This window comes from Staurois parvus, unplaced genomic scaffold, assembly GCF_062004578.1.
Source record: "Staurois parvus isolate SC_StPar_1 unplaced genomic scaffold, SC_StPar_1.0 ptg000853l, whole genome shotgun sequence".
Classification (NCBI taxonomy): Eukaryota; Metazoa; Chordata; class Amphibia; order Anura; family Ranidae; genus Staurois; species Staurois parvus.
In genome coordinates this window covers 166,122-188,213 of record NW_028318649.1, presented here as the reverse complement: position 1 = coordinate 188,213, position 22,092 = coordinate 166,122, and the positions used below count along the sequence as shown (strand labels likewise).

At 40.3% G+C, this 22,092-nt stretch overlaps 1 protein-coding gene across 1 annotated transcript in view; it reads right to left on the bottom strand.

The window, feature by feature from the left end:
* The window catches only part of GCN1 (GCN1 activator of EIF2AK4), a 108,273-nt gene that overhangs the window by 5,080 nt on the left and 81,101 nt on the right, over window positions 1-22,092 (bottom strand). The window contains exons 31-55 of the mRNA XM_089655594.1: window positions 16,169-16,239; window positions 13,522-13,687; window positions 13,197-13,391; window positions 12,865-13,111; window positions 12,661-12,782; window positions 12,459-12,573; window positions 12,124-12,303; window positions 11,713-11,933; window positions 11,505-11,573; window positions 11,268-11,406; window positions 10,989-11,185; window positions 10,528-10,788; window positions 9,979-10,194; window positions 9,732-9,896; window positions 9,433-9,594; window positions 8,725-8,817; window positions 8,489-8,632; window positions 6,044-6,313; window positions 3,845-3,958; window positions 3,525-3,755; window positions 3,237-3,430; window positions 2,975-3,089; window positions 1,580-1,676; window positions 1,164-1,312; window positions 890-997 (exon numbers count right to left, since the gene is read on the bottom strand). Of these exons, the coding sequence (XP_089511720.1) occupies window positions 890-997; window positions 1,164-1,312; window positions 1,580-1,676; window positions 2,975-3,089; window positions 3,237-3,430; window positions 3,525-3,755; window positions 3,845-3,958; window positions 6,044-6,313; window positions 8,489-8,632; window positions 8,725-8,817; window positions 9,433-9,594; window positions 9,732-9,896; window positions 9,979-10,194; window positions 10,528-10,788; window positions 10,989-11,185; window positions 11,268-11,406; window positions 11,505-11,573; window positions 11,713-11,933; window positions 12,124-12,303; window positions 12,459-12,573; window positions 12,661-12,782; window positions 12,865-13,111; window positions 13,197-13,391; window positions 13,522-13,687; window positions 16,169-16,239 (4,041 nt within the window). The remainder of the gene's footprint in view (window positions 1-889; window positions 998-1,163; window positions 1,313-1,579; window positions 1,677-2,974; window positions 3,090-3,236; window positions 3,431-3,524; window positions 3,756-3,844; window positions 3,959-6,043; window positions 6,314-8,488; window positions 8,633-8,724; window positions 8,818-9,432; window positions 9,595-9,731; window positions 9,897-9,978; window positions 10,195-10,527; window positions 10,789-10,988; window positions 11,186-11,267; window positions 11,407-11,504; window positions 11,574-11,712; window positions 11,934-12,123; window positions 12,304-12,458; window positions 12,574-12,660; window positions 12,783-12,864; window positions 13,112-13,196; window positions 13,392-13,521; window positions 13,688-16,168; window positions 16,240-22,092) is intronic.

Sequence of the window (22,092 nt, the reverse complement as noted above, 5' to 3'; positions counted from 1 at the left end):
TGTCGGCAAGGTGTCCGCGGTGAGCGGGGCTCGTCCATCTCTCTTGTCCTTCCTTGTTTTTACACCAGTGTTGGGTGGACACTTGACTTGTGAGTGGAATGAAATTTTAATAAATGTAAACGGTTTTAACTTGCTGCACCATCATGCCTTTCTTTTATTTCTGAATGGTATTGCCATACACTTGGAGGATGATCGATATATAAAGGGTCCTGGCCATACTACAGAGTATTGCTCCTGGTATCTGGATGATTTCAAACCACAGAGTTTTGCTTCATGATCTGGATTCATTCATCGCTCCCAGAGCAAATATGCTTGTGCTGATTTATAATTTGATCAGCATTGAGCTCTGGTGAGTTTATCCCATTTATCTGGTGGTGGATTAAGCATGGTGTTATAAACGATTAAGAAGATTACTTGGGGTTTTGAATTTTTCGCATTAATATTTACGGACTGTTTCACTGTGGAATTTTTGTATATGTTGGATTTATGGTGTTTGGACTTTTTCTGCACAGTATATGGACTTTCTTATATATATTTAGCGCATTCCGATTTTGATTTATGTTTTACACCAAATTTGGGTTAGAGGTTTGCTGCTTTATAATATTGGTATTATTGATTGGCGCTTTCTTTTTTTGGTGACAGTCTACAGTGAGCTGACGCCTGCCCACTACAAAGTGTGGGAGAGGGAGGAATCCTTGGGGTAATGGTTATATCACAGACTATCCTATTTGAAATTTGCACTCACTTCCTGCTCTGGTGACAATGCTATTGCTGGGGACAGGATTGTTTCACAATGCTCTGGGTATCATTTTTTAAATTATAGTTTTCTCCAACATGCTTTTTATCATAATTACTTCATGTAACAAAGAAGTGAATTTTGCAGACCCACCTTTACAAACAGGGACACAAGCTTGGGTGGAATATTTCCATTTTCAACTTCAATGTAATATTTCATGAGGTATCCCAATCCTCGGATGCCACTTACTGCAATAGGAATCTATAAAACATTGCATAATCAACTGTCATTCAGTCAGTATCATAAACACTACAAATGTTATGGGTTTCATACAACTGAGGTGTAATGGGGCTGGGATAATTTTATTCCCAAATAAAATATAACAATATATCCTAAAGGCAACATTTAAAACGCGGTTTGTCCTTACCCTATCTGCTGTGGCATTATTTAACACCATAGATTCAACGTTACTGGAGAATTTTGGTGTGCACAACTTGCTGGAAGCTACATTAATCGCCACAGAAAGAGCCATGCTTCGCCCATGCCTAACCATCCAGTCAATTCCAGTAGCATCAGCTGTATATAGGAAAAAGATCAAAAGATTACATTTTTCTTGATTCAAAAGGACCAGATTATCATGTTATGTTCCATGACATAATGATGGCACATAACTGTCTGAAACTTTATATTATGCAAAGACAAATAATGAAATTCTAAAACTGCCCAAATCTTATATTTGGTTATGGGGGAACTGGATTGCCACCTTTGTTGAATTGATTAGTCTAAAACCTAAAATGACAAACAAGTGAACTCTTAGGCAACTGTAAAACCTGGTCTACTAACCCAAGAGATGCTGTTGTAGAACTACAGAAAGTTCTTCGTCAGGAAGAAAGGCACAGAGCTCTCCAAGGCAGCCAGCAGATGCCATACGTGTAGCATCCTGAAATTGAAACAAACAGCAGTTAAATTTTAAAGCAGTGAATGTAAAAAATAAAACACAAAGTACAGCATTAAACATGTCCAAGGGCTGGTTCACACTGGGATCACACAAAAATGTGTGTCTCGTTCCCATGAGGCGAGATTTTGCAGCCTATTCATTTGAATAAGCTGAAAACACACCAGAACATGGAGAAAGTAGTGCAGGCACTACTTTTAAAAATGTTCTGCACCAATTCTCATGGTACAGCGGTACCATGTTAATTGCTGCTCGCAAGCGCACGGAGTGCCGTTAACAATGCACTGGCACCTCCTACAGATTACAACGGCACATGCCTTTCCAGCACCGCGTTCTGTTGTGAACCAGCCCTGCAGAAGTAACAGTTCTTATTGCCACAAAGGCATTAGGGGAAAATAAAAGGGATCCATCTGGTTGACTTCTATGGACTACAAGAACGTTTCTATTCTTTCAAAGACACCAAATTAATTTTTGCTATCAAAGAAGACACAGTACAGATTAAGAAGATTACAGCTGATAGAAGGGCTCATTTAAACTAGTCGTTGAGATGCGGTAAAACCAAATGGATGAGTCACATTTCTACCACCCTCAATATATCCCTCTTTAGCTGGAATGGCAGTGGCTGTACAGCAGGAATATTACCCCTGTTCATGTCTGGTGGGCAATACCGCCCGCAGAACACAATAAATTCAAGTGAATGTGGTTGTGCTACAACTGCCCAACAAAATGCATGCAGTGCATGTGGTTGTGGTTCGGTGGTCTGACATTAAGGGGGTAAAAACAGGCAGTGAGGAGGCGATACAAAGCCTCCGCACCTTCTGTCAAATGGTGATGCAAGTGTAAACAAGGTTTTACAAAAATAACCGCAGTGACATTTAAATATATATAGATGAAAGAGTAGTTGATGCTTGGAATAAACTTCCAGCCTAGGTAGTGAGCCAGTCAACAGTAAACAGCTTCAAACATGCTTGGGACAAACATAGATCTATACTCAGACCAAACCCCCCCCAAAAAAGAAAAAAGAAAATGGGCAGACTCGATGGACCACTCTATAATTCGATCATAATCATACAGTATGTCGGTACACATATTAAACACACTTTTAACCAACAACCAATATAATATTAACTGGTAAAGTAATGTTTCAGCTTGCTCCACATTATAAACATAATAGGAATCATAAAGGTAAGTTGCAAATTTGGCAATAACCTTTGAAGGCCTCTATGTATCGATCCTAAAGAATCCTTAAAGTAAAATCTAGTAGATTGTAAAGATAAAATTACCTCATCATGTCCCAAATTCCCAATCAACATGCTGACATAGTTCTTCCTTATTGTTGCATCTATTTTTCCTCCACCACCTTGAATAATGAATCGCACAGCTTGGAGCATCGTCTCCCTAAAAAATTTTCAGACATCGAATACTTAAAACATGACAGAGTATTACCTTTTTTTCTGTGCAGTGTGGTGGCAAGCGGTACACATACGCAAAATACACATCAATCACAAGCTATACTTTATATTTCGTCCTTAGACAGGGCATTACCTCACACCAGAATCCTCACTTTGGCGAATTATGTTCAAAAGTTCAGTAAAGAGTGGATCCACTTTTGTGTGGATAACAATCAGTTTCCCCAGGGCATCAGCTGCCTTCAGACGCACAGCACGATTGGAGTCTTGCAAAGCTTTAGTAAATGTGGTTTGAAGTTGTGGAAGAAAGGGTTTTAATGCAATGCCAACCTACAAAGATAAAAAAAATCCGTAATGCAGTTTTTTTTGTTAAATACCCATTTACTTCTCACAAACTAGCCTGCAATTATGTAGCAAGTTTTACCTTAGCAAGAAGAAGACTCAGTGTTTCTAGAAGGGCAACCTTCACACTCCAGCTGAACCTATCACCCAGAATGCGGATTAGTGGTCCAGTGATGCCAATCACAGAAGGCTGCAAGGCTTGTGCAGAAGTCAGCTTAATAACTAGGCCAAGTGCCTTGGTAGCCTCTTCTTTTTGTTCAGGATTCCCTGTAAGAACACCTTCCCTTAGCACTGGCAAAATTGAGGTCACCCCCTGAAAACCAATTTAAAAAGGTTACAATACAATCAACCAGCAATAAAACAGCTGAAGGTATCTGTATAATTGAATGGGCTTTGTAATACCTTCTTTGGAATACAAAATCCTGGTACATTTTCTCCTTTGGCATCATTTCCCACCATGCGAATATCTCTATGCAGGTCATCAATCAGTGTCAACTGGCTTGCAGCATCTAATTTCTGCAGATTGCATTATAGTTAAAAGTGTGCACATTTAAAGAAAATCCTTACTTTTGCTCATACATTCTTTTTATTTAACCCCTTTCCGCCAACCATATGTATATATGCGACCTTACAGCAGTGAGCCTTTACTCGTGGGGCATCATCTATGCTCACCTCTCTGTGTGCTGGGAGCACGCCGCACAGAGACCGAGCTCTCACAAAGAGCAATGGATCCCATACTATCGATCGGGACCCAGGACTCCGGGTTACCTGATCGCTCTGATAGCCTCTAAATAGCTATCACAGTGGTCTGTCGCTGTACAGCTCACCCATGTGTTTACATCCTTTTCTGAATGAAGAGAAAAATACATTGTATCTATCTTTCCTTGAAGGAGAGGAAGATACAAACAAAAGTGTGTAAAAAAAAAAAAAATTAAAGATAAGGAAAAAAAATAACTAGATCAAGTTTTGATCTAGGTCAGTGCCAGGGTTAGCATTAGGGACAAAGGTTAAGGTAGGGGTCAAAAGGTCAGGGTCAGTATATTTTGGGTATTTAAAAAAAAATAATTTTTTTCCCCAAATGGTAGTGTCAGTGTGTTTTAGGTAGGCTAAATAGAGAAAAAAAAAAGAAAAAGGCAAAATGTCCTATTACGGGTACAAATAACATACACAAATGTGGTAATGCCATGATCGTCAGGAGCAGGAGATTATATTTTGCATTGTTTTTTGGTGGTAAATTATGGTAATAGCAAGAAATATACAGCTAAATTTAAAAAAATATATATTGTTTTTTATTAACCAGTTGCCCATCAGAGGATTTACCCCCCTTCCTGACCAGGCCATTTTTTGCGATATGGCGCTGCGTTACTTTAACTGACAACTGCATGGTCATGAAACGCTGCCCCAAAATGAAATTTACGTCCTTTTTTCTCACAAATAGAGATTTCTTTCGTTCATATTTGATTGCCTGTGCATTTTTAAATTTTTTGCGCTATAAATAAAAAAAGACTGACAATTTTGAGAAAAAAAAAACACATTTATGAGTTTTTGCTATTAAACATATCCAGTTAAAAATATTTTTAAAAAAAATCAAATTTCATCATAAAATTTAGGCCAAAATGTATTATGCTATGTCTTTGCTAAAAAAAAAAAAATCCCAATACATGTAAATGAATTGGTATACGTGAAAGTTATAGCGTGTACAAATGGTGGTACATATACTGGAATTTTTTTTTTTTTTTTACTAGTAACGGTGGCGATCAGTGACTTATAGCAGGACTGCGGTGGTCATTCTGACACTGGGGGGAACTGACTTGGTGTCACTGACATCCCCAGTGACACCAATACAGTGATCAGTGCTAATAAAAAGCACTGACACTGTACTAATGGCACTGGGCATGAAGGGGTTAACATCTGGGGCAATCAAAGGGTTAACTGTATGCCGTTTCACTATAGGGGCTGTGTGTGCGCTTCACTGTAAGCACACTGCTTTGTATGGCTCTGCTATACAGAGCCATACAAAGCAGGGTGCAGGAGCTGACAGGAGAGAGATCTGTATTGTTTACATACAGGTCTCTTCCCCTTTGGAGATACACGGCGATCACCGGGTGCTGGCAAGTAATCACCAGCTGGGATCCGGTGATGAACAGCCGAGGCCACGAATGGCGGCACGGGTAGGGAGCACACGCCCCTACCCAGAACTGCAAAATCACACACACACACACACACACACACACACACACACACACATATATATATATATATATATATATATATATATATATATATATATATATATATGTGATTTTGCGCACCCGTGCCGCCCTGTAGCAGTATTTCTGCTTTAGGGCGGCTCAAAACTGATTAACTTGGGCCAGTTTTCCTTTAATAATAATAATAAAAAAAAAACAAATCAGGAGATATCTGTTTACATTCACCTCCAAAAGAAAGCCCAATTTGTCGTGAAAAAACAAGGCATAATCCACCTGAATACACAAAGTAGTTGTGATATGTACAGTTCTACTAACACACGTCAAAGTTGCAAAATTGAGTTCAGGGATTAACGTTTTACCCTCAGTCACTAAGGGGTTAAAATGCACTTACTTTAGTGATAGCATTAAGGGCATCCCAGCTTTCATTCAAAACCAAACTGTTTGTATCATTGAACAAGCGAAGCAGTCCCGACATCAAGCCGCGAAGATGTGCTGAGTAATCAGCTTTGGTCTTTGCACAGTACATGTTTAGGATAATGGCAGCTGCCTGCCGCATTCCAACATCAGAGCTGCGAGTTGCTTCCAACAAATCTTCAATTACAATTCTCTGTCCAACATCATCTTCCACAGACAAAATAACAGCTTGACAATTTGCAAGTTCCTGAAGGGTGAAAACAAAAGCTTAAAGTAACTTAAATGGAATATTCACTATATAAATTTTGGCACCCAAGCCAAGATGACCGATTAAAAAAAATGTTTTAGAATAGTGCAATTACCGGCAAGAACTGTTAGATACCACACACACCTATTCAAACACATCTAAACAATTCCACAATTTTGTTAATCATCAATTAAACAAATGTCTAAATTGACTATCCTACAGAAGTCAGCCCCGGTTCCCAGTGGTGCAACTTGTCATGCAATTTGACAGTTCCAAAACGCATGCCAAGTCGCACCCTTTTGTTTGCAACAGAACCATTCAAAATGGTGCGATTCCACCAGAGTCACGATGATTTTGAAATTAGTTCCTGCTACTATTTTCGTCGATATAAGGTGCGACTTGCAATGACATCTGTACATGAAGTTGCACATACACTATATTGCCAAAAGTATTGGGACACCCCTGTAAATCATTGGATTCAGGTGTTCCAATACCCTCAATGACCACAGATGTATAAAATCAAGGACCTAGGCATGCAGACTGCTTCTGCAAACATTTGTGAACAACTGGATCGCTCTCAGGAGCTCAGTGAATTCAAGCGTGGTACTGTGATAGGTTGCCACCTGTGCAATAAGTCCATCCATGAAGTCTCCTTGCTACTAAATATTCCACAGTCAACTGTTGGTGGTATTATAACAAAGTGGAAGCAACTGGGAACAACAGCAACTCAGTAAAATGACAGAGCGGGGTCAGCGCATGTTGAAGAGCACAGTGAGCAGAAGTCCCCAACTATCTGCAGAGTCAATAGCTAAAGACCTCCAAACTTTGTGTGGCCTTCAGATTAGCACAACACCAGTGCATAGAGAGCTTCATGGAATGGGTTTCCATGGCCGATCAGCTGGCAATTGCATTTAAAATGACATTTAGCGGCTGCAAGTGAGGGAGCCTGTCTGTATACATTGCTCCCTCACTGTATACACTGCTTGCCTCCTCTCCTGCCTTTCTCTGACCCCGCTCTTTTGTTTCCTTTAGTCCTTCGAGAATGACAACTCCTTCTCTGAGCTATAGTAAAGGAAAAAAAAAAGCCGGTAATCACATTTAAAAGACGGCATTGTTTTTAAATGCAATTGCCGGCTTTTTTTGCTCAGAGAAGGAACTGTCATTCTAGGAGGGCTAAAACAAAGGGGCAGGGTGACATTACCCAGTGACTCCCCCCCTTAGATTCCTTTAGCTCCGGGAAAAGTGACAGCTCATTCTCTGAGCTGTAGTGAAGAAAAAAAAAAGGCAGTAATTACATTTAAAAACCAGCACTGATATTTAGGCAGCCAGTCACTGCATACACTGCTCCTCTCCTACCTTTCTCCGCCGCTATTTTCAGCGGCCGGAATTTCGGTGCATCCTTAATATGCTGGCTCATTTACTTACGTTTATGAGTATTCAAATCAAATATTTATGTTTGACTTTTAATAAATGGTAAAATATACTTTACAAGGCCAGTGTGTTCTGTTTCTTCTATTTGGTTTACTATACATGATCTGTCCAAAATCTGCCAGCCACAGTGATATTTAGAATTCAAAGAATACTGACGAACTGAGAGACAGATACAGTTCTCTTGGACTTGCCTGACGTGCAAAGGCATTACTACTTAATAAGGACTAGTCATTTGCTTTAAGGGAATTATTATAGGGGCATATTAACAGTGTTTCCTTTAAGAAGCTCAAGGCCTCCTGTCTTTGCAAACATAGCAATACATAGCTGCATTTCTCAGATGCCAAGTTTCTTCCTGTATAACTTGATCCTAGGCTGGGAATGTCTAAATATGACTCTTGTAGATGATGTCCACAATAACAATCATGTAACTTTCAGAATCTAGTCAAATCAAGATCTCCAGGAAATGCTCCTCTAATGACATGAACCATATAAATCCATATGTTATGTGGACAGGACATAAACCTCTTCATGATAGGATTAATAGCACATAAATGCTGTCTGTATGGGTTCCTTAACCAAGCCACTTTTTTCAGTTCATCTGAAGAACGACATATAAATGCTATTTTACTTGGCTACATATATGTTTAGGAACTGCAATGCATTTACCATTCATCTCAAATGAAACCAATGTGGGTTAGTACTTAGAGGTATATCTAGTTTCATTTTTATTGACAGTTTTATTACCAGCTGTTCGTTCTCTGTTCCCAGCTGTGCCTTTAGTGCAGTCATTACAGCAGGTAGGATGACATTCAGATGTCTTGTTAATGCATCACCCGCCACTGAAGAAAGGAAGGCCAGGACACGAGTGTTCACAGGAGGACTTGTAAGCTACAGAAACAACAAAAGCTTAAATCTAATTATAAAAGTCAAAGGCAAACTGAGTTAGTTTCCTATTACAGCAATGGTATCAATTAACGCACCTTTGGAACAAGGTAAGGAAGCACAACACGACTCTTCACTGCCATAACCTGTTTAAGTCCGTCCAAGGCAAATTCTGAAAGCTCTTCATCATCCTATGGGAGGACATCATATAATAAGGAGACTGGGATAATATATGCAGACATTAGCAGATCGTAATAAGAAGCTTTTTTCCTCAAACATCCATTCATGGGTACAGGAAAATCTATCTACAGGAGTAAAATTCCTGAAGACCAAAAAAAAAAAAAAAAAGTCCTTCCTCCTGAGAAGGTAGGCAAACACTGATCTGTGTGATGCAGATCAGAGATTTGGCCACCAGCAGGGGGCTTCCCCTTGGGTGTACCTAGCATTCCTGCAGTGGCAACATAAAACTCATGTTATGAAGATCTGCGGTGTCCTCGAATTTCCAATTAACAGAAAATAAATATTTCCCTTAAAACCCAATACCAACATTTTTTCTTTGAAAAGTCACCCACAGCTTAAAAAAAACATAATCTTTTTCTGCACTATTTACCTCCACTTCAGTGCTATTTAACCTGGAAGAATGAGGATATACTGCAATGCAGGGCATCATGCGGCACTGACATTAACACATCAGTGCCGATGTTTACATCATCAATGACTGTTAGAAAAAGATCTAAAAATGAGGAAGGGTGAGCCTGGAGTTCAGATTTATAGTTTGATCTTTGTCTTGCTATAAATGTAATTACCAATTGTCCCAGTAAATAGGGCAGAATGTCTTCCAGTGCTTGATGACCAATGGTGGAGTGCAGCTGCTCAAAGGTTTTGGCGGCTGCCTCTCTAACCTCCTCAAGGGGATCACACAAAGCTTTCCTCACTGTAGGTACAAGGGATTCAGAAAAGAACAGTACCTGAAATGGAAAAACAATGCAAATAGTTGAGAATTAATGGGGGGGTAAAAATGCATGCTTCTGTCATATTTTAAACAATACCCACAGTTAGCAATAAAAATGTTTGATCAGATACGTTACTGTCTTTTATCACTTACAGCATCTTTACTTGTCGATTTCATGATCTCACTCAAACCAATACACACACCCTGTCTTTGGTCACTCTTGTCAGACCTCAAGCCATCCTCCAGAATTGGAATGATCTCAGGAAGAATTTTCTCCCCAAGTTTCCGGACTAGGTCCCCAAGTGTTCTGGCTGCAATCTAAAAAAAAACAAAGTCCCCATTTAGCTTGTTATAGGGATGTCATTTTACAGCTAAGAGGAATACATGCGGTTTTGCTCACCGTTCTCTTGTCAGCACAGGTGCTAGCAAGGAATCCCAGCAATAAGTTAAAAAGAGTAGGTAAAATTTCTCTAAGTGTGCGAGGAGTGTTTGAAACAACTATTTTCCACACATGAAGTGAAGCTTGGCGCACCACCAGCTGTGTATCAGAGCGTCCCATGTACAATCCAGCTAGCACACGGTTTCTCCTTTCAGCTCCAAGTGCAGAAATGATGGCCTAAAAAAAAATTACAAGGTAACTTTAAAAGGAGTTCAATGTTTCCAGAATATTATTTGTTAAATATTATGTTAATGCTTCACATTGCAGTATGCAGAAAAAATGCAAAAGGACTGACATTTTCAGGAGTTGAGTTGTGTCACAGCCCATGCATTTTAAATGGCCTGCCTAGCTTGATGCATACACCTCAATGCAAGAAAGCACACTGCTATTGTGCAGCCCTCTGGAGGTGTAGGGGGCCACATTGGTGGCCCTCTAATAATTTTAAGTTGACCATCACTGACTTAGAGTGCATGTCTACTATGCTATGTATAATAATGTCTGGTAGTTTACCTTGGTGGATTGTGCAGTCCCAAAGTTGTCATCTTCAGAGGCGGTCTCCGTGGTCATCTTTCCAGTCACTCCAGATATATGGAACAGCAAGTCTCCTAGAAGTTGAACAGAGCTGAACCTTATTCTCCAAAGGTCATCAAACAGACCCTGTTCCAGTTGTGGCAAGAGGAGTGCAATGGCTGTCTCTGCATACATGGTGATGACTCTTTGGCCTGCACGTAGTGCGGTATCACGTACAAACTCATTTTCATCTGCTAGGGCCTGCAATAAAATACAGCAATAGCAAACATCTTCAGCATGATTAACATACAAGGTTGGCAATACATAAACAAAGCTGAAAGCTAACGATGAAACTATCAAAAAGACAATGCAAGAGAAGAGTCCTATAAAATTTGTACAAAAGACAATGAAATGATAAAGTGATCCTATGTTATAATATAGTACTACAATAGGTAAGTTACCTTTAGAATGCAGGGTATAATAGGACCAACATAAGGTGTAAATTTGTCCCCGAAAGTGATTGGCAAATAAATGAACATCATAATGTAACCATCACGGACATGAGGCGCAATGTCTGGTTTGCTGGCAGTAGCTACAATTTCTGGCATTAGCTTTTCTAGTTTCTCAACTCCTAAACCAGCCATTACTTCTGCAAGACCTGTGGGAAGAGTAAAGGGGAATATGTTAATTTTTCTTACATAACACTCAATATAAAACTATTTCTATACCACAGCTGTTACCTTGTGCAGCACCAGAGCGATCCACCGAGCTGAAGTCGGATGCTAGAGTATCCATCAGCCATGGCAGCAAATCTTGGAAACAAGACTCCCCTGTCCCTTTCACCATAGCACCCAAGGCCTTAGCAGACACAGTACGAACCTAGAAAGAACAGTTGATAAAGAAAAGAACCAAAGATGTTATCAGCAAGTAATTTCCATGGAGGGCAGAAAATTTGGTCAATGCCCTAAGAAACGTACTTCAGGAACAGGGTCTATAAGGGATGCCTTGAGTCCTGGTATGATACTTGGGAGGTAAGGAGCCAGGTCCTGAAAACAAAGAATGAAATATATGAATTCTAATTTCTCTTCCATGGACTAACCAACAAAATAAACAAAAGTCACTCTCCATTGTTAATGCATAATACTACTTCAAAGCCACAATCCAGGACAACTAGAAAAATAATACCTTCTGGTCAGTTAGAGAGTACATGTTTCCAATAATCTGTGCTGCCATTTTCCTAGTGTCCGTAGATCTATCTTGGAATGCCCGCTGTACTATAGGCATAATTAAGGCAAGAGAAGGAGCATCAATGAAATGAACAAACTTGGTGTCCAATAATGTTTGTAGGCACTTCTGTGTCATTCTTGAGGGGTCCGTAAGTGCATCAAGTAACACAGGACAGATAGCTTTAAAACGAGAAACAAAAACCAACATTAGCCTTATAAAGAATTGCAGTAAATCCAACGTATAAAGAAATGTTCATAACACTTTTAAAGTAAAAATAACATACAGATATTAAACCTTTTAATATTAAGCAACTTTACAGTTACTACATCAAACAATATATTACTTTAGTGCAATACAACTTGAACTCACCCAAGATCTCTGGATTCCGAATTACAGAGCCAATCTGACGAAGGGCCTGCTGCCCAGCTTTTTGAACTTTTACGTGGGAGTCTGTAAGCACTTCAGTGAGCTTGGGCACAATACTAGGGAGACAAGAGGATAGCTGTTTTGGAGCACAGTAAGCCATAGCTCCTAAAAGCTCCACAGATCCTATAAAAAGACAGAATCATCAGGACATCTTTATTCAGTATCTCAGTGACTCATAGTCTGACATATATAAAATATTCTAATTAATGTTGGCAGATGGCTGATGAAATCCCACTACGTCTGACAAAGCCAACAATAAAATACATATAAAGAATTACCCGCTTTAGTTCTCCAGGATTCCTCCTCAAGAGCCACCAGAAGGGATGGCAATACAAGCTTTACACCGTGAGCACTGAGATTACTCATTACTGCCTTGGCACATTCATCTGCTGCCTGAATTAGAGAGAAATGGCATTCAAGGATTTCAACCACTATCTGCTTTTTTTTAAAGTATACAAATCCTGTAAGATCAAGACTTACCTCTCGCACATATTGGTTTCCATCACCAAAGCACAGCAAAAGATGAGGTAATACATGAACCACATATGGCTCAAATAACTTTCCTAACATATTACAAAGCATCTCGAACGCAAAGAGGGCCCCTGGGGAAAACAAGAGAGAAAGTCAGCATTGGATGCATACAATTATCTCATTTGGCAAGTGCCTATAAAATTACTTTCTTACCTTCCCTACGTCGGAAGTTTTTTTTATCTTGAATCGCTTCTGTCAGGGTTGTCATCATCTCCTGCTGTTTCAGGGAAAGGATTCCCAAACCCTTCACTAGCCCGGCCAAACCATAGGCAGCTCCTTTTCGTTCTGCATATTTATCGGATTCTAGAAGAAGGGCCATTAGCTTTTGGATCATACTACCGGCATCATCCTTAATTGCTGGCACCAGAGGAGGCAGACAGCTGGCAACTGATTCCTGAACCTTTAAAAGACAGTAATAGAAGATCATAAGCGTTTGTCTGAAGGAAATGCTAATCAGAATGCAAACGTTGAATGAGAAAAAATACCTGTTGTGATGGCGTTGAGAGCGCTGCTATAAGTTTGCCCACAATAGGTTTAACTTTAGGATCACTTTTGTCCAAGTGTTTGGCCAAGGAGCCCATGAGAATGACAACACTCTGACGAACAGCATCATAGCTAGCATCATTTGGTGCATTCTTCAGGAATTCTTCAAACACTGGTAGTAAAGAGCCAACACAGTCCTGAAAATTAAAAATATTTATCAACAGTAAGTTGAGAATTGTATATATAACCAGAAATTCTTACTAAATGCAGTAGAAGGCATTACAAATGCAGTTAGGTTGTCATATTTTTATGCAAGACTTCCATCACCTTTCCATGTGTATTCAGTGCAGACAAAGCAGCATCCAGCATACATTTTCTGACATCAGGGTGACGATCATTAAGGGCATCAGGGACAAAGAACTGGAAAAGTGGTTTAACTTGAGAGCTGTCAAGATACTGAGCAAGCTGGTTTAATGCCAAAGCTAGGCCACACCTATGAAAATGCAGAAACCGTAAGTCTGTATTTCCAATGTCACACATAAAGAAACTCACATTTGCAGACATAGCTAATAAAGGTCTATTTTAATCACCAATTGTGACATTCACCGAATGTTCACTGTATGTTCTTACTGGTGCAAGTGTTTTATATTTCAGTCACTGATTAATCTGCAGTGAATGTTTGGTAATGTCACATTTAAGATGTTATAACTATAACGCCTAGATTTAAAAGGATATTTAAGCTTTGTAAAAAACAAAAAAACAAAAAAACAAAAACAAAACAAACATGTCGGGCTTACCTGCTCTGTGCAATGGTTTTTTTTTTTTTTTTTTTTTACAGAGCTACCCCGATCCTCTTCTTCTCAGGTCCCCCTCCAGCGCTTCTGGCTTCTCCCCCTTGACCAGTGCCCCCAATAGTTAGCCGTTTGCTATGGGGGCAATGTTGCATGCTTGCTCCCAAGCCCCGCTCTATGTTTCCACAGGACACAGAGCCATGACTCGTCCCCGCCCCCCACTCCTCCTTGGCTCACTGGCTGTGACTAACAGCAATGGGAGGCAATGGCTCTTACTGCTGTGTCTCAGCCAATGAGGAGAGAGAGAGATCTGGGACAGCTGAGGCTCTAACGCACACCGCTGGATCGAGAGGGGGCTCAGGTGAGTATTAGGGGGCTGTGGAGGGAAGAGCACACAGAAGGTTTTTTACCTTCATGCATACAATGCATAAAGTTAAAAAAACCTTCAGCCTTTACTACCACTTTGAAGTGTAATGTCAGACAAAATTTTTGTTTACATTTTGGACTAAGACAGGTTTATGTTCTCCCACTGGGAAACAAAAAAAAAAAAAACGAAAAAAACAAAAAACTTTGGCTCAAGTTATATTATTTAATAGTTACTTTACATTTTGCATGCAACTTTCCTAAATGATCTAGAATTAGGGAGATTTTCCTAACAAGCCTGGGCAATTGGCAATAAACGGAATTACAGAAGCACTACAATTAGTACGTAGAAGGAGAACTAGTACAATTTGTCTGAATACACAGCTGTTAGGCGAAAGTATTGTATTCTCACAGAACTGCGTTTTATGCAATTAGCAAAAAATCTTCTGTATGGAGTCACTCTGAAAAGGCTAAGTTGTGGTGATCTGTGGGAGGGTGCTGATAAGCAGATGCCACTATAATGTTGAATAACAGGCAGGTATGAGAGGACACCAACACAACTCTAATCTTGGACACTATAAAGTAAACTATTGTCATTTGGTTTGTCTAGGATCCATACTACCATACTCACTCAAAAATAGTGGTGCACCAAAATGAAAATTCTGGTGCCGAAACTGAAAATTCAGGATGCACTTGGCTGAAAACCGAATATGTGCGGGTGGGGAGGCTCAAATTTGTTTTGTATTTTTTTTTCTTCAACTTTTAATATGTTTTTATTTTTTTTTTGTAACTTTTTATTTTATTGCTATCACATAGGGGACCAATAGCATATAAGTGACAGGTCCTCTTTGTAGGGGGGAAGGGGTGGGGGCAGTATGTGCAAGGAGGGGGCAGGATAGCAGAAGTGTATACAGGGAGGGAGCAGTGTATAAAGACAGGCTGCCTCTCTAACCACCGCTAAATGTCACTGCCGTTTTTTAAATACAATTACCGGCTTATTTTTTTTCTTCACTATTGCTCTGAGAAGGAGCGGTCATTTGCCCTGCCGCTAAGGTAAACAAAGGGGTGGGATAATAAAAAAAAGCCGGTAATTGCATTTAAATAATGGAAATATTATTTAGCAGCGACCAGTGAGGAAGCCTGTCTGCATACAACCCCTTGAAATTTTCCACATTTTGTCTTGTTACAACCAACAACGTAAATATATTTTATTGGGATTTTATGTGATAGACCAACACAAAGTTGCACATAATTGTGAAGTGGAAGGAAAATGATAAATTAGTTTTTTTTTTTTACAAATAATTATCTAAAAAATGTGGCGTGCATTTGTATTCAGGGCGGGGGACCTTTTGTTTATTGTAGCTGCAGGCGTATGACAGCCCCATCTCGGAGTTATAGTGAAGAAAAAAAAAAAAAAGCTAGCAATTACATTTAAAATAACATTTATCGGCTGCAAGTGAGGGAGCCTGTCTGTATACATTGCTCCCTCACTGTATGCACTGCTTGCCTCCTCTCCTGCCTTTCTCTGACCCCGCCCTCCCCCCCATCTGCAGTACACACAGCCCCCCCAAAACCCCTGGCCAAATAGACAATTCACCCCTCATTGGGGCTGGGTCTCATAATCGGCACCTGTATCAGCTCACTCTTTCCTTTCGGCAAAATACAGATAGGGCTATTTTCAGCCACCAAAATTTCGATGCATCTCTACTCAAACCGTTTCCTGCACGTCTTTAGACCTGCTCCCTTATGGCATATAGTATATTTACTGTGGAATTCATACATGCTACAGTACCCTTGATTGTATATGACATTTTCAATACCTTGCTTCAAATTGGTCAGGAGGAGATTCTGATATTACTCGTCCCAAAGCATCAAGAACAGGTGGTGGTCTCTAAAGAAAAATAAAAAATACTCAATTAAAAAGACACACTTATGTGATCCTAAACATCAGAAGCTGGTAAAAATCTGCACATACGATTAGGGGATCCTGGGACACAAAATAGCATGCTTAAACTGAAGTGGTGACTACTTCATATCTCAGTTATGTAAACCTAATCTGAGTAACGTGTGCTTTTGAGTCTCAACCAGGCCACACAGTGAGTTTAGGGGAGGTTGTCCTATGTCTCCAAAATATAGAATTTAAAGGTAAGTCAGAATTTCTCTTATCTTAATTGTACAATACAGAACACAGGCAACCTATTCATACACCGTGGTTCATCCCCAAGGAAGAATACAAAAAGTGGGAAACAACTAGGCAAACTAAACTGTGCCAAGAGGTCCAAAAAGCAGAGGTCAAAGACCCAAGTTCAGAGAGCTGATGGAAGAACCTTGTGGCCCAAAGCTGCATCTGCAAGATTTTGAGAAGTGTGAACAGAAGACCAAGTGGTGGCTTTACACAGTTGGGCAACAGAAGCTTGGTGCCTAAAGGCACAGGGAACTGGGAATCTGTTTGTCTAACAGAAGCATTAGCATCCTTCATCCTCCAGGAACTGCCTGAATGCTCTCGCCACATGAGGTCGGACATTGTCGTGCACCAGGAGGAACCTAGGACCCACTGCACCAGCGTAGGGTCTGACAAGGATTTCAATTCGATACCTAATGGCAGTCAGGGTGCCATTGTTGCCCATCTAGTGCTCCCATTGTTAACACAAAAGCAGCTCAAACTGATTAACAACCCCCTCTGCTACTTAACTGACCAGATCAATATGCCAGGAGCTTACTTGACTTGATACTATGCTCTGATTAAAAAGTGTTCCTTTAAATTTTTTTGATATATACAGTTGTGTTCAAAATAATAGCAGTAAGACATCCTGATCAATCACTGTTTTTGGTAGAAATTATATTTCTACATGGCAAATAATTTACTAGCAGGTGTAGTAGAGTAATAGAAATCCAACAGTCATGACATGCATGCTGCTGATTCTGTGTAATTGAATCACTAATTGAAAGGGGCATGTTCAAAATAATAGCAGTGTGGAGTTCTATTAGTGAGGTCATTCATTCTTTGAAAAACAGGTGGCAATTATTGCCCTTATTTAAGGAAGGAAGGCAGCAAATGTTGTACATGCCGGTTACAGTGCATTTCTCTCTGAAATTCTGAGGAAAATGGGTCGTTCCAGACATTGTTCAGAAGAACAGCGTACCTTGATTAAAAAGTTGATTGGAGAGGGGAAAACATATAAAGAAGTGCAGAAAATGATAGGCTGCTCAGCTAAAATGATCGCAAATGCTTTAAAATGGCAACCAAAACCTGAAAGACGTGGAAGAAAGTGAAAAACTACCATTCAAATGGATAGAAGAATAGCCAAAATGGCAAGGACTCAGCCAACAATTAGCTCCAGGTAGATCAAAGAAGGTCTAAAGTTACCAGTGAGTACTGTTCCAATTAGAAGACGCCTATGTGAAGCCAAGCTATCTGCAAGAAGCCCCCGCAAAGTCCCACTGTTGGAAAAAAGACGTGCTGAAGAGGTTACAATTTGCCAAAGAGCACATTGACTGGCCTAAAGAGAAATGGCGCAACATTTTGTGGACTGATGAAAGTAGGATTGTTCTTTTTGGGTCTAGTGGCCGGCGACAGTTTGTCAGATGACTCCCAAACACTGAATTCAAGCCACAGTACACTGTGAAGACAGTGAAGCATGGTTGTGCAAGCATCATGATATGGGGATGTTTCTCATACTACGGTATTGGGCCTATTTATCACATACCAGGGATCATGGATCAGTTTGAATACATCAGAATACTGGAAGAGGTCATGCTGCCTTATGCTGAAGAGGAAATGCCCTTGAAATGGGTGTTCCAACAAGACAACGACCCCAAACACACCAGTAAACGTGCAACATCTTGGTTCCAGACCAGCAAGATTGACGTTATGGAGTGGCCAGCCCAATCCCCAGATCTTAATCCAATAGAAAACTTGTGGGGTGACATCAAAAATGCAGTTTCTGAGGCAAAACCAAGAAATAGAGAAGAACTGTGGAATGTAGTCCAATCATCCTGGGCTGGAATACCTGTTCACAGGTGCCAGAAGTTGGTTGACTCCATGCAACACAGATGTACAGCAGTTCTCAGAAACAGTGCTTATACAACTAAATATTAATTAAGTGATTCAAAGGAAAGCAAAATATTCAAACATTTTTCAGTTTATATAGTGAATGTTTGAGTTTGTAAAGAGGAATACAAACACTGCTATTTTTTTGAACAGTCTAATATTCACTTTTCTTCAATTTTTTTTTTTAGAGGAGCAACACAAATTTGATATATTTTTCTTCATGTTTTGATTTGGAATAGAATGTGTAGTGTTCCCAATGCATTTGTGTGTATGGAAATAAAAGCTATTAGAAGGATTTTAAGCTTTATTCACTTTTTTCAACACACTGCTATTATTTTGAACACAACTGTATGTATATATATATATATATATATATATGCGCCACTGTGGAGACATTGTCTGTTGATACTGGAATTAGAAAGGGGGTCCAGTTGTGGAGGAATAACTGGACTGCTCTGAGCTCCAGGATATTGATGGGGAGTTTGGTTTCCGCTCTTGACCATGTTCGCTGAACTGGTAAGCATTGGAAAACTCCTCTCCACCCTGACAGTCTTGCGCCAGTTGTAAGAACTTTACAACTGTAAGGAAGGAAAGATTTTACCACTGTTAGAGCTGAAGTAGTGATCCACTGGGACAAGGAAGTTTTTGTCTGGCTGGATAGGAGCATGCATAAGTCCAGGGAAAGAGCATGATTTATGCTAACAGAATGCTTAGTCGGAGAGTCCTTGAGTGGAGTTGGGCAAAAGGTGCTGCCTTGTAGCAGGCAACCAATGGACCCAGATCTTAGTGTGGGATTTTGCTTGGACCTCAGTTGTCAAACATGAGTTCTTAGAGAGAACTTTCTTTTTTGGATGAAAGATTTTGTTTGGGATATATCAAGGATCTTACACAAGCATTCTAGGTGCAGGGAAGGCCGGACAGCAGATTTCTTGAAACTGATCACCCAGCCAAAAGCCTTCTGAAGCAGCTAAATTGTGTTTTGGACATTAGCTGAGAGTTGCAAGGGATAGAATTCTTCATCAGAAGGTCGCCAGCCCCTTGTATGCAGGGCCGTAGATCATTTTTTTTTTTTGGGGGAAGGAGGGGGGGGCTGAGGGGTGGCTGGCTCAGCCTTGGGCACCTAAGGAACAATAATTTAACAGCACGCCTGCCATGATGGGACAAATTGTGGTTGTTGCAAATTGCACTAAAAATGGGAGGGGCTTAAAACTTGACCCAATTCCCTGTGTACTCAGAGTTCAGTTTATCATCATCTTTATTCTTTGTATGATGATACATAAGCCCCTGTTGCCATGGTGTTAGTGATTTCCTGAGAGGGCTCTTGCGGCACTTATTTGGTGCATTCCTCTATATATATATATATATTTCTTACCTGGATTACTCCAGGTTGGGCCTTCCTAATGCTTCCCTTTGGGGTGGGCAGGTATCTGCTTCTATCCATATAATAATAGAGCACCTTAGTGTGAGGTCACTTGTTCGTTTTTCTCTAATGGGTTAATCTTCAGCAGCAGTTTTTTTCTTGCTGCCTATGATCCATGGCAATATGGCGGCGATTGGGTGGCGCATGCGCAGTTTGATACTGCACAGCCGCGATCCACGGCAAGATGGCCGCTGTTCGCGCATGCGCAGTACCGCTTTTCACGATAGAGCGGGATTTTCGCGCATGCGCGATCGGCGTTTAAATGGAAGTCTGGCTGTCACACTGCTAGTGGCGTCCATCCTCTGAAGAAGTGCTTTTTGCACGAAAGGCCTCAGGAGGAGCCAAGTAGCAAGTGTGACTTCCAGACCACTGGGACCAAGAGGAGGTCTGGTGGTCTTTGTTTTTATGCCATTGCCGGGTTAGTACTACTATTTCCTTTCATACCTACCTGTCCGTTATTGGCTTATCCATACACCATTGGCTTATGGTGTATGGATATATGTGTGCATATGACCCAGGCATTATTGCTCCAATAAAGTCTTTTGATAGTACCACACTATTGGCGTTCCCCTTTTTCTTTGACTCTCCTGTTGGAGAGTGCAGATACACATCTTCCATTCCTGGGGTGTCTGGAACCAAAAAAGGGGGATCTCTGTCTTTCTACCTTTGGATCTGGAGATATTGCTACACCCAAGGCAAACGAGAGTGTTGGAGAGGGAGGATCCGTGTGGTCTCTGGAGCTGTATACCTGGCTGGTCTTTTGGAATATATCATACACAGGCGCATTTTAAATGTGCGGTCGGTGAGTGCGCAATCTTGTTATTTTCCAGTCACCTATTGAGGAGAAGACCTGCACATATTTGACTATATTGTCATAAGAAAGACTTTTTATATATATATATATATATTTTACACATTTCATTTTTATACTTTTTCAGCGCTGCACTATATGTATATATTGTCTCTATTATGAGGTTTAGTGATTCCTTGAAGTGTTCCAGCAGCTGGTTTTTCTGAGCGCTCGCTTTATTCATTATTCATTCTCAGTTAACATCACATCTTTAGCTTGAAGCGGCTCTCTCTCTCTTTTTGATAAGGACAATATTGTATTTAAGTATTCATCACTAGAAATGGGGGATATCTTTGACTTTAGGTTATCCCGAATAGACATTTCAGAAGATGTATATACCTCAAATCAAGAGACGGAGGACCTGAGGGGTTTATTCGTCCAATTAAAGAATGTCACCACAGCAGAGATTAAAACCTTGTGGGATATTTCCTTTCTGGATAAATATTTGAAAGAACAAATGGTCCCGAGATCCTTAAGGTGGGATATACGTCCAGACACAGAGGATAAGACCAATTTATTGGAATGGTACCAATTCTTCAACAATGCAGGATTGGACCTTCTAAAGTTTTTGGTAACTAGGAAGAGGAAGAAATTAACACGTCTGGATAGGGAAATCAACCTTATTAGGGAAAAATTAGTATCCCTTAAAGATAATGACAGATATAAAATCGAATCTGATAAGCTGAAATTACATCTAGAAGGAGTGGAGAAGGAACAACAAAGTAAGAAAAAGAAGAAGTTCCTTAGGGACTTTAACGATTATTCCAATCAGGTGGTCTTTGATTGGCAGAAAATCAAAGATACACTTCCCCCTGAGCAGGATTCTGGGCCTCAGATCCAGGATCCAAATCACAATATAAAAGGAAATCAAAATAGGAATAAAAAGAGGAAGAAGAGTCCCAATTCAGGGAGACAGGGCCCTCATGACAACCGAGGTGGTCCCCTCCAGGATCCAAATATAGGATCCAGAGAGTATTATCCTAATATCCCCATACATCTGACTAGGGATGGGATATATAGGAATAATTATGCCCCAAGGGATAATAATTATTACCAACACTCACTCCCTCCCAGGACCCCACAGAGACCTAGGGGTGATCCACATTTCTATTATCCCTCACAGAGCCCTAGGGAATATTACCATAATGGGGGAGCTCACTCTTACCCTCCTCGGGAATATGGGTTCAATAATAATAATCAGAACCATCATCCAAATGATTATTATAATTATAATCAGAACCGGCCTTATTACCCTAAACGTCAGGACCATAACAGATCAGGTAATAACCAGGGCAGCACCAAACCTCCGATACATCAAAACCCCTCTCAACAACAAAATCAAACTAAACAGTCTTTTTTAGGGACAGGTCAACCACGAAAAAGGAGAGACATAGAAGGGGAAAGAGAGGAGGAAGGAGAACGA